General features: G+C 40.6%; 1 protein-coding gene across 1 annotated transcript; it reads right to left on the bottom strand.

Annotated features, from left to right (window-relative positions):
- Positions 1-4,051: 4,051 nt before the first annotated feature.
- On the bottom strand, positions 4,052-4,659 carry LOC131248264 (uncharacterized). Its single transcript, XM_058248457.1, has 2 exons — positions 4,515-4,659; positions 4,052-4,427 (listed from the first exon to the last, which is right to left on the bottom strand). Exons 1-2 carry the CDS (start codon positions 4,610-4,612, stop codon positions 4,157-4,159), a joined length of 369 nt encoding a protein of 122 aa, XP_058104440.1. The 5' UTR covers positions 4,613-4,659; the 3' UTR covers positions 4,052-4,156.
- Between the last annotated feature and the right edge of the window lie 7,175 nt (positions 4,660-11,834).

Here is an 11,834-nt window from a genome sequence, read left to right as displayed (position 1 = left end):
TTGGCATGGATAAAACATGAGTATGGTACTAAAATAAGTAAAATTAAAAGCTGGGTTTGGTAATTCCTGTAAAAGTGACCCAGTAGCTTTTGATCAGCCATTGAAAGTTGAAACCCATCTGGAAACAACAACACTAGTACATGCTAGTAAGTCATGGATTCATTGTCATTTCAAGCTCAATGAAAAGGGCTTTTGTTGGTTTCCCACAAATAGACAAAACATGTACACTTAAAGGGATCGTTTTATCCCAAGTACTTTTTTGAAACATTTCCATTCAGGAAAGGGGTCACGAGCACACTCAGTGCGCTAAATATCAAGCACCCATGAAATAAATGAACGGCACACGTCCTTGTTTCGCCTTCAATGCCCCACTCACGTACATCTCCACCTTCTTCTACTTCTTTCCAAGCTCCCATCAATGCTAATGCAATAAAAACTGCTACTGATAAAGCCCATTTTCTAAAAATAAGAATTATAGGATATTTGACCTTAGCATATGTATACCCCACTTGGGTTTTTTAGTTTATATAAGTGGGACCCATTTTTCACTCATCCAGACCGTTGGACCACTGTGGATGGACCATGCTCCAACAATCTACTCTACGGGAGAAATCCTAACACTTCAACTTGATGGCTGCATGCAAATACACGGTTAGGAAGAGAAACACATCGACTGTCCACATTCAACTGATGAAAAGGACCCGAATTTGTGGGGAGGATATTCTTATCTATGAAATAAATGGGCCATAGTCTATCCATGATGGCGACACACTTACATAAAACCGGATACACGAGCATAGCCTATATATACTCGGGACCAGGATCAGACCATTCATATTCCAAAAGAGATAAACCGTATGAACAAGGCAAGGATCACAGCCTTATGAATGCGACCAATGAATCTAGAAAAGGAAGGATTTCAGATGCTCCGAATACTATCCCCCCATGACATGACTCCCTATTTCCAATGCATTGAATTCTCATCAAGAGAATCAACGTATGAGAGTTGTAAGGATAGAGACCCAGACCAACTTCTATATTAAGATAATGATATTACTATAAAAAAAGCTATTAATCATAATAAATAATATATTTTCTTCTTATGATATATATATATACTTAGTTCAATTGATAAAAATGTTTGAAAAAAAAAAATCCTACCATCCGCATAAGATAACTCATGTACATGGCACCAGACCCCACTAGGGCAGTCCCAATCTGCAGATAATCAGGTGGTGGCTGAAAAACATTGGCTGGAGTTTTCTAAGCAATCCATCTGCCTCTAATATCGTGGCCCACCTGATGGGTAGACCAGTCTGATTTTTGGACGAGAACATTTCGCCTTTTTGCAATGCTAGACTATACATATGCCTTGTACAGGTTCGTGGGATCAACAGGAGGTTTCCTAAAATGCTAGACTATAAATATAGCCGTTGGATCTGGGGTTATGTTCGGTGATCCAAACCATTTATAAGATGGGCCTCACCATGATGGAGGATATCTAATAATGCAACTCTCCTGATGGAATAATTTAGAACTTTGATTATTTTTGTTTTTTTTTTTTTTTTTTTTTTTTTTTGTATATGGACTGTTTTCTTGACCGTTGCTTTGTGGACATTGATTTGAAAGTTTATGAATTTTCTTTTTTTTTTTTAGCTTAAAATATTTTGGTGCAGCTGCATTCATGGGAAGCAGATTGCCTGGTGATCACCGGGGATATTCCTGGTGACCCCATGTGGTGGGATTTAATTGGGCCACCCATTGCTGTCAAGGATAGGGCTGATCGGTTAGGTGGAAGACTGACTCTGGAGCCCACTGTCGTGTGCCACGCAGTCCAATTTAAGGCATGAGCCCAAAAATGCAGCAAATCCAAATGCTAGCTGAACCACACCACACCACAGGAAACAATGGTGATTGAACGGCCACCATTAAAATCTTCTTAGAGGCCACAAAAGTGGATCAAGCTAATATTTATGTGAGCCCTTCATCCATGTTTATGTGACCTTATCAACAGGTTGGATGGCAAATAAACAGCATTGAGGCCCCCAAGGAGTTTTTAATGGTGGGAATTCGATTCCGACTATTTCGTATAATGTGGTCCACGAGATTTGAATCGGCATCATTTTTGGGATCATGCCCTAAAATGAGGGGTTAGAACAGTTTGCATGATGACCCTATCACAATCGGCCTTTATGGCGGTAGGGCTGTGGGGCACACCTGTATGTATGTGTTTTTTACACAGCTCATTTCAGGTCATGAGTCCCAAATCAAGGTATATCCAAATCCCAAGCCTATCACACCATAGGAAACAATGGGGATTGAATGCCTACAGTAGAAAACATTTTGACAGCTATAGAAGTTTTGGATCAAGGTGATATATGTATGCTTTCCTATCATCCAAGTCTACGTCTACCTAACTTTAGGAACGGGAAGGGTTCTTAAACTCTGGATATGCTTTTATTTATTTTCACATGCACACACCCAATACACTCATACCACAGTAGGATTTTACCACATTTAGGTACTTGAACACTTGACCTAGTGTTGAAACCCTTGTGAGTCTACCACTGGGCAAGAGTAAAGACCCGGTGGCTTAAAATTTTGAACCCTTCAAATTCGAGCTGGCAAAGCAAAAGAGACACACAATGTATATAAAACACATATTACAGTGGGCCCCACAGTCTTGCCACTGTAGAGGTTGGTGGTGACAAATTCCACGTCCCTTTCAAACATGCTTCGCATGGCTTATCTCTGACAACATCACATGCCCCCGATCAAATCCACAACATTTTGTCATCAGGCCGGGATATCCCCTCTAACAGGGTCACCAGGCAATCCCTGTCCCATTCATCCTTGTATTTTGTCAAATCATCAATTTGGATCACTGAACATGACCCAAGATTCAAAAGCTATAGTTCTAACGCATCCTATTGCAATCTTGCAATGCTTGGGGGTGTATTCTAGCAAACCTCATAAAGCATCCAGGAAGTATCTCGAATACGCTTAAGTCAGTGGATTCCATGGCAAATTAGTCAGGGAAGTGATGTTGGGATTTGTTTCCCACTTGTATATGAATAATTCCATGGATTATAACAACAACCGAGGAAAATGATTATGCACAATCTCAACATGAAAATCTTACAATGCTACACCATTTTCTTGCCCACATGTCACATTCTTAGGACATCCGAGCCATGCCAAAGGTGGGCCCCGTCATGAATATCACCTAGCTTGAAGTCAGGGCCAATCCATTCATCAGGAAGCTCACACTACTGAAATCAACACAATGTACGGTTGTGATGTGTTGATGAGAAATCCCTCTTATTCTTGTGTCCCCTAATTTTCATGATGACACCCATCTTTTCCACGGTTCAGATGCCCTATGCATGTGACACGTTGGCAGGAAAAATTACTTACCTTAGTAAGATTAGGATGCTATGGTCGTATGTAACCGTTCCAATCACTAATGTTCTTGCAAGGGTTACGCATCATATCGACATTTGTATTTTCTTTGAGCAATTTTCTCATGTAATTATCTAATTTCTTGTATATAACCAGCAAATTTTTAATTTTTGTTTTCAGCTAGGGCAGGGTATATATAGTATGGTGTACCACCTATGCATTGAGATTTTACTATCTTCTTCAAACAATTTTCTGATGCAACTTCCATATGGATGCGCATCAATTGGACGATTGAAACGCCCACATAAAATTTTAGCTTCGTTTAATAAAAATAGAATAATAGGAGATTAAAACTGTCAACACTTGGGCTGCGTTTGGCTGCACGAATGCAAGGAAAATAATTCGTGATTATTAGGTATCCAGGAATCATGTGGGTAGCAAAACAGCTCTTTCTTCCCAACACAACATCACAAAACGATCCCATATCACGATTTTTTTAAATTTCTACTTGGGGAAGCGTTTGGTTGCACCACATATCATGAAATTCCATGGTACTTTGAAATATCGTGATCTGTGGTGCAACCAAACGCACCCATGAGTAGAAACTCTAAAATCACAAATTACTTTTATCTGAGGTGGCCATGAGCCAAACACAAATACCATGGCTTAGATCTGACTAACATAAGAACTCAGAAGCATTGAAAATCTCATATTTAGGGCTAATATATACATATGTGACACAATCTCATCTTACTCAACACATGACATCCTTAAGGAACTTGTACCTACGCCGCGGCGAAGGCGCGCTACCTACGTTCTTACCGCGATCGCTGCTCTCCTCTCTATCATGCCTTTTGATCTTGTCGCCGGAGTACTCAGACCGTTTGATGATGCTGGTGTTCTTCTCTGCTGATCTCTTTGATTGTGCTACAGCATGCCTAACGCTCCGCTCTTTGCTATGGCACCAATCGCAGAATGCAAGACTGTCCGCTGGCAACGATTCATCGTAGTAGTTACTACAGTATCTGTGAAATTACAACAAACCAGGTTGAATTACTGCACGAATGACAACATCATAACATGGTGATGGTGATGATGATAGAAAATCATACAAATGTTGGAACCGAGACCGGCATCCGGTGCAACGAAAGAGCTTGTCAGGGAAACCGACGTCGCCGCACATGCAACAGACGATGGAGTTATCAACCATGGCCAAAGGAAGGGGAGAGAGAGAGAGAGAGAGAGAGGGTATATATATAATCAATCTATGGGAAGACAAGACGGTTGGGTTGGCAGATATAAACATAAGAGGAGATCTTTGATGCTCTGCATAGAGTGATGGATGATACTCAGGCAGTTACAAATTGAAAATGATTTTGGATGTATTATGAATAAAAAAATTACGCTAACTCGATTATTTAAATATTAGATTGGTTGACATTTACTGGACGGTTAGAAAATGAAAATATCCAATAGTCTACTTCCAACAAACAAGTGTCCACTAACCAAAGGTTAGGATTATTCAAAAAATCTGATTTTTGGATCATAAATTAGTGACAGTGGGTCTCACAATGCAGTCTGTTTAATTTTAGTAAGTAAATGTCACATGCAACCTTTCTAGCTGCCTGTGTATCAAGTGTCATACGCAGCCAGAGTATCAAATAACTCTTCTATATATAATCATAGTGTATAATCTATGTTAGAAGGATGGGAGACTACAGGTTGAAGTCGTTTTCAGTTAGGAGGGAGAGGTCCATGAAATAATAAATGTGTAAGAGAGAAAAAGACGATTGTACCCCTGACGTTTCGGGTATCGTTCTCGTCACTACTCAAATGTCGTATTTGACCTTTTGTTCTCTTCGTGAATAGGATTGGTATGAAAATACGTTGAACATAAGCTTGTGTTGGTATTTTTAGCATCTGAGCAAGGACCATACACTGTCGCAATCTGTCTATGGACTCATTTACTAGTCCAAATTGATCGAGCCTTTCCATTGGGTGGGCCATCTTGATCGGATGGTCCCAATTGTGCAGTGAATAGCGTGTAAAGAAAAAGTTCCACGCATTGGTACGACGAGAAGTATTGGATGGTTGTCCTTATAATAAATGGAAAAGGATCACATGCGTTACCCTTTAATAAGTACCGAATTGTCACAGGTAGGGGTGGGAATGGGCTGGGTCGGGCCAGCCAGGCCCGAGCCCGAGCCCAAACACACTGGTTGGGAAGGGCTCAACCGTACCTAATCCAGCCCAGGACCAAAAATGGATTAATTCCCTATTTCCTACTTGAATTTCTCTAATCCATCATCTATCAAGTTCCCTAAAGCTGGTTTGGAGCATATGGGATTAAGTGGTATAAAATTGCATTGGTCCAATGTAATTTTCATTCGGTGTTTAGAAACAATTGGAAGGATTGGATTAATTCATGCATCATGTCATTTTATCATAACAGGAGATTTAGTGGAACTTTGGGTGGGCAGATTTTGAAATCAACTATATTCATGGGCCCTACACTAACGCATTTGTTTTTTCCATACTGTCCATCCATATTCCCCTTTACACATGACAATCGAGTTACATATGTATATATGTGACCTGCATCAGCTATGAGATTTGATCCTTTGAATATAATTCTAGGGTCCACCAAAAGTGATTTTCACTTAAGATAATGCTTTTCCCAATGAAATTTTTTTATCCCAAACATGACATTGGATTGTCAAAATACTATAGTATTTCCAGACATATAATCATTATGTAATAATGATGTTAATTCCACCAAATTGCAATTCAATACCATTTAATCTCGCATTCTAATCCAGCCTACAAAGACATAGCACTTTAGAGAAATCAAACCAAAATCAAGATGGATAGGTTGCTTAAAAATAGAATAGATGGGTAAAGTGACCTCGGATTTGAATGATATATTTGTAGGATATAACACATGTACACATAAACTCAGGTCTAACTGGACTGGGTCAAACTAAAATGACTTGAGCCTGAGCACAACTTGAAAATAGACCATGAACGAGAGGCCCAAGCCCAGCTCATGGACTAAGTTAGTAGGATCAAGCCCGGCACAAAGGTGGGCGTACGTGCTCACTTTAATCCTTTGCATTCTGACACCTGGTAACTACTACACATTTGAGCTGTGTGGCACCAAGCCCCCAACCTCAGTTAGTGAATGCATGAGCCCAGTTGAGCCCTATAATCTTAGCCTAGGTTCCAAAATCCATCCTGATCTATTACTGGGCCCATCAAAAGGACTGATGGGGGACATCCGGACACCCACCATAGAAACTTCCATGTGGAATTTGGAGTCCCCTTCGTTGTGAATTTGCCACCTAACCCAGTCATGAGCCTTACTAGACAAAGGGACACACCAAAACTCAAGCCATTCAAAATAATTTAAGTAGGCTAGAAGAAGTTGATATATAGGTTTTAGGTGTGATTGTACACTTCTTCCGGAAGTGTTTGTCAGCGATTATTCTTTAGATGTACGGTTTCCATAGACTCACTAGATTCATGGTTTGGATTCCACGTAAACTACCATTGCCAATGGGCCCACACAGCTCGAAAGTATGACAATTATACCCTTTAAGAAGTTGATATATAACTCAATGTCTACCAAATGCAAGCTGGAAAAAAGGACATCCTTGCTGTGTTGGGGTCCACTTAGGAGGTGGGCCCCGTACATGGTAGTTATGCTTTTTCTTCTTGCTAGCTGCCAAATGACCAATCATGGGGTATTGTATGTCCGTCCTTCTCTTGCTTTATCGGGCCACGAGGTTTGCTTTGCTAAGTCCGAAAATGTGTGGAGATCTGCTCATCCACGTGTTAATGTGTCACATGTATGTGAGATCCAAGATGTCCTCAGATGGGCCATGCTTTAGTTCTCACCGAAAAATCAGGCCATCCATTGGTCAGCATGGCCACAGTGGATAGTGACAGCTAAAACATTTTTGCAGCCATCCATTTATCATGTACACGTGGTCAACAGCGAGTGAAACCGCCTCACGTTTTTTTATTTTTTTACACGCACTCAAACCACAGTAAAACGACCTCACGTTTAGCTAGAAAGATGATTTGAACCATTCATTCCGCGGGTCCCACAATTGATTAGCCAGTACACAGAATGTGAGCCGTTGCCTCTTTTTTTGTCTTCTACTGCCTATTAGCATGCCGCAGAAGTTGAAGGGTTGATATTCACACAAAACAGTCTGAATTTTGGTCTGTGGCACATCCGCCACTGGATGTACTAAATGAATGGCTCTGATCTCCAACGTATAAGTCACGTGTTCATCAATGACATGCATGGAGGATATCTCCCGTGCCTCCGCAAACACTGGATCAGCTCCCCAACGTCAATAGGACATACTTGCCATTTCTTAGTAAAGACCTGGAAATGTCCATCTTGTCCTGGGCTGAGAAGGGCCCACAAACCCACAAGCATCCGAACTCAACATGTCCCACAAAGGTTTAGTCGGTCGTGAATACGAAATCCACCAAATACGAATTTTACCAACCATTGATTTTGTGGTCCTCACTGATCTGAACTTTAAAAATTTACAACCCGTATCTCTTTTGGGACCATCTGATCTTTGGTTAAAATTACATGTGGCCCACCTATCAAACAGTCGTACGTGACAACATTCGTCGTATCACTATCTTTGAACAAAAATCAGAGTGCATGACCGGACCCTCAGAACATGGTCTGACAAAAGTCGGCACATGTTTTGGCCGACACGGGTCGTGTATCAAGTCCGATAGAGCCGACGGGCGTCACGTCACTTTATGGTTGAGAGCCTTTTTTTTCCTCCATCTTATGGAAATGAGTAATGTACGGAATCCAGTAGCTCAGTGACACGTGTCCTCTTTATATCAGCGCTGGGAGCATAAATCTCTGTGAGCCCCACCATGATGTATATTCCAAATCCAATGTCTGTTGGATGAATCTGAGTGGGTCCAACGGGGGTGCGGCTTCGGTGGATCGCAAGTCGGTGGATCTCTGACTGTGGGTCCACTGGGATGTATACGTTCGTTCAGTTCATCTGTTTTAAGAATTCATTTTAGAGCATGTTCCTAATCTATGGGAAGCAGATCATCTCGTGCGGACTGCACCACACATGACACCGTGGTGATTGAATGTTTATTTTCCATCTAACCTGTTGATAATGTAACAAAGACCTGCATGAAGGGACGACACAAATATCAACTTGATCTAAAACTTTTGTGGCCTACAACAAGTTTTTAATGGTCAATCACCACTGTTTCCTATGGTGTGGTCACCTGAGATTTGGATCTGCTTTAATTTTGGAATAATGATCTAAAATGAGATTTTGAAACGCATGGACGGCGTGGATTTAAGTCACATTGACCAAGGTGGCCCCCACAGTAGGGGATATACCCAGTTTGGTCAATCCGGGGATCCACCGAAGGCGCCCGGTCCAAGGGACGTGGATTCGGTACTACTCCCGCTCTGAGGCCCCACCTTAATGTATTTGTTTATCCACACCGTTAATCCATTTTCTCATATCATTTTATTATATAATACCAAAAATAAGGTATGTTCAAGCCTCAAGTAAGCCACACAGAGGGTATTAAACGTACATTATTAAAATGATTTTGGTAGCCTCAAAAGTTTTGGATCAAGCTGATATTTGTGTTTTGCCTTCAACTGGGTCTATGTGACCTTATGAACGGGTTGGATGGGAAATATACATCATAGTGGCCCCTAGGAAGGTTTCAACGGTGGACATCATTATCATCGCTGCATCCTGTGGTGTGGTCCACATGAGCCTTGGATCTTCCTTATTTTTACTATTGTATCCTAAAATGATATGGAATAATGGATGGACGGTGTAGACAAACCCATACATCACGGTGAGACCCTCAAAGTCCCCATCGTGTTCCGAGCTAGGGACAGGCGAGGTAGTACTTAATCCGCGTCTGGGTCCAAGACTCAATCACCTCCGAGTCGGATGAATTTGTGGCCGAGTTGACTCGTCCGAGTCCCGGGTCAACATGCCAGGTTGGCGAACTATGCTCTACATGGAATTATGGAAACGGATTGGCTACTCCCCCTGCCACCATCCAATGGATGATGGTCGGTGCTCTATGGGCCCCACCATGATGTATGTATTTCATCCATGCCGTTCATCTATTTTTCTAGATCCTTTAATAGTATGAGACCAAAAATTAGTTTTATCCCAATCTCAAGTGGACCACATTACGGGAAGCAGTGTTAAATGAACGTTAACCATTAAAAACTTTTCCGGGGGGAATAAAAGTTTTGGATCAAGCTGATATTTGTTTTTTCCCTTAATCTGGATCTTTATGACCTAATCAACAGATTGGATGTCAAATAAACAGTACAGTGGGCCTTAGGAGTATTTTAATGGTGGATATCCAATCAATATTTTTTTCCTGTGCTGTGGTCCACCTGAGATTTATATCCCTCTCATTTTTGGGATCAAAAATTAAAATGATATATAAAAATAGCTGAACGGAATGGATGAAACACATTCATCATGGTGGGGCTCACAGAGCACTGACCATCAGCCAGGGGGGTGGCAGGGGGAGTAACTAATCCGTCTCCGCTCTACATACACATGCACCAATTCTGCAGAATGGAAAATTGGGCCCTCATGTCCTATTGGTCTACTCACGAGCTCTCCTAACAAATGCCAATGTAGAACCTTACGTGAGATCCAGGCCATTCCTTACGTGGGGTCCAATGAATTCACTGTCACTGTACGGTCGTTGAGCCACATTTGCATATCTGATGTTGACCATTGGTCAATCATTTTCACGTGTTTCCATCTGAGGACCTGACCACCTCAACCTTTCAGGACACGTTATGCTAATTATGTGTCATGAACGTGTGTCACGTGGGGTCAGGAAACACGAGATATGAGTCATTTTGAGTGAACGAGCTTTGTGAGAGAGCTATTTTGAAAAATCAGGTCCAACAAGTGTTATTTAATTCCTTATAAGCAACTCCATGGGTAGGATCATACATATAGAGAAAAAGAACTAAAAGACTTAAAAATAAGGCTGATTAAAGTTATATATTTAGTCGCTATCTTGAAGGCTATATCTGCCTACTACAGATACAAGTCACCATTTTAACAAGAGCTAAATAAAAAATTCCTATGTTGAATAACAACAAGCCAACCTTTCTGACCGGGTGATGTGCTCTTCAACTTGAAAAATCAAAGTTGCATCTTAAAGAGGATGACTACAATAAACACACCCTAATTTTTTATTCAATACTAAATGTCCCGTGATTTTCGGTGGAACTGCTAAATGACAAAAACGAAAGAATCAATTCTACAGAGATTTTATGAAAATTAGAGGGTGGTTAGAATTTGTAGAGATTTTAGAATGACCTAAGGTTGGAATTTTATAAATTTTGATGGGTTACTTTTAGTAACCCTCAACATGCTTGTGCATTTTTTAATTTAAACTTGTTTCTAATGGTTCACACATTAAGAGACATTCTAGCGTGATCTAATGGCTGATATTACACCTGATTTGACCTAACTAATCGATCACTTATATACACTCCTTTTTTTTTTCTTTAATCTTTTCTAAAAGGGATTTTCCAAGCTGTAGATGGAGGGTATGGTGGGAGCTCCAAAATAATATTTCTTTTTAATTTTTTTAAGATTTAAAAGTGTTTTTTTTTTTTTTTTTAAAGGATGAAAACGTTCCTTGATTGTCTCCTCCATGCCTTCTTCATTTATCATTACTCTTCAACTAATTTTTCATTTACCACTATACTCTAGTATCTTTCATGCTTTCCAATTGCTCTCTTGCCATTTTTCATGCTTTCTAACGGCTCTCTTAGCAAAAACTCCCACCCCAAGAAAATGAGTTATTCTTCTCTTTTTCATATGTTGTCACCACCAAAAAAACGATCAAAGGCTACGGACCATTTTGAGTTTTAGCTATGGATATAAACCGTAGCTATATTGCTACGGCTTAAAACCGTAGCTAAAAAAATTAAACCGTAGCTAAAAATTAAATGCCACCACCCATGCTTGCACCATGTGACAACCCCATAAGCAACTCTACGAGGCCCATTAAAATTTGTATGCTCCATCTAATACGTCTATACATTTTAAAAGATAATTTTAGGGCAAGATCCTAAAAAAGGAAGTAGATCAAAGGCTCAAGTGGACCACACGGTAGGAAAAAGTGGAGATTATATATGTACCATTGATCGATGGTGTGGTTTAATTAGCCTTCGATTTTCTAGATTTTTGGGCCATTATGTATAAAAAAAATTTACAAAATTCATGGACGGAGTGGATTTATCAAATGCATCATGATGGACCCCACAAAGCTCCTGATTGGACCGTCCGTCCAGAACCCGTCAAACGTGCAAATGCGGAGGATGCAACAACGGCTACGGCTAATGGGATTTTAGC

Source organism: Magnolia sinica, chromosome 6 (assembly GCF_029962835.1).
Source record: "Magnolia sinica isolate HGM2019 chromosome 6, MsV1, whole genome shotgun sequence".
Lineage (NCBI taxonomy): Eukaryota > Viridiplantae > Streptophyta > Magnoliopsida > Magnoliales > Magnoliaceae > Magnolia > Magnolia sinica.
Note: the sequence above shows the minus strand (reverse complement) of the source record. Positions and strands in the feature narration are given on the sequence as shown.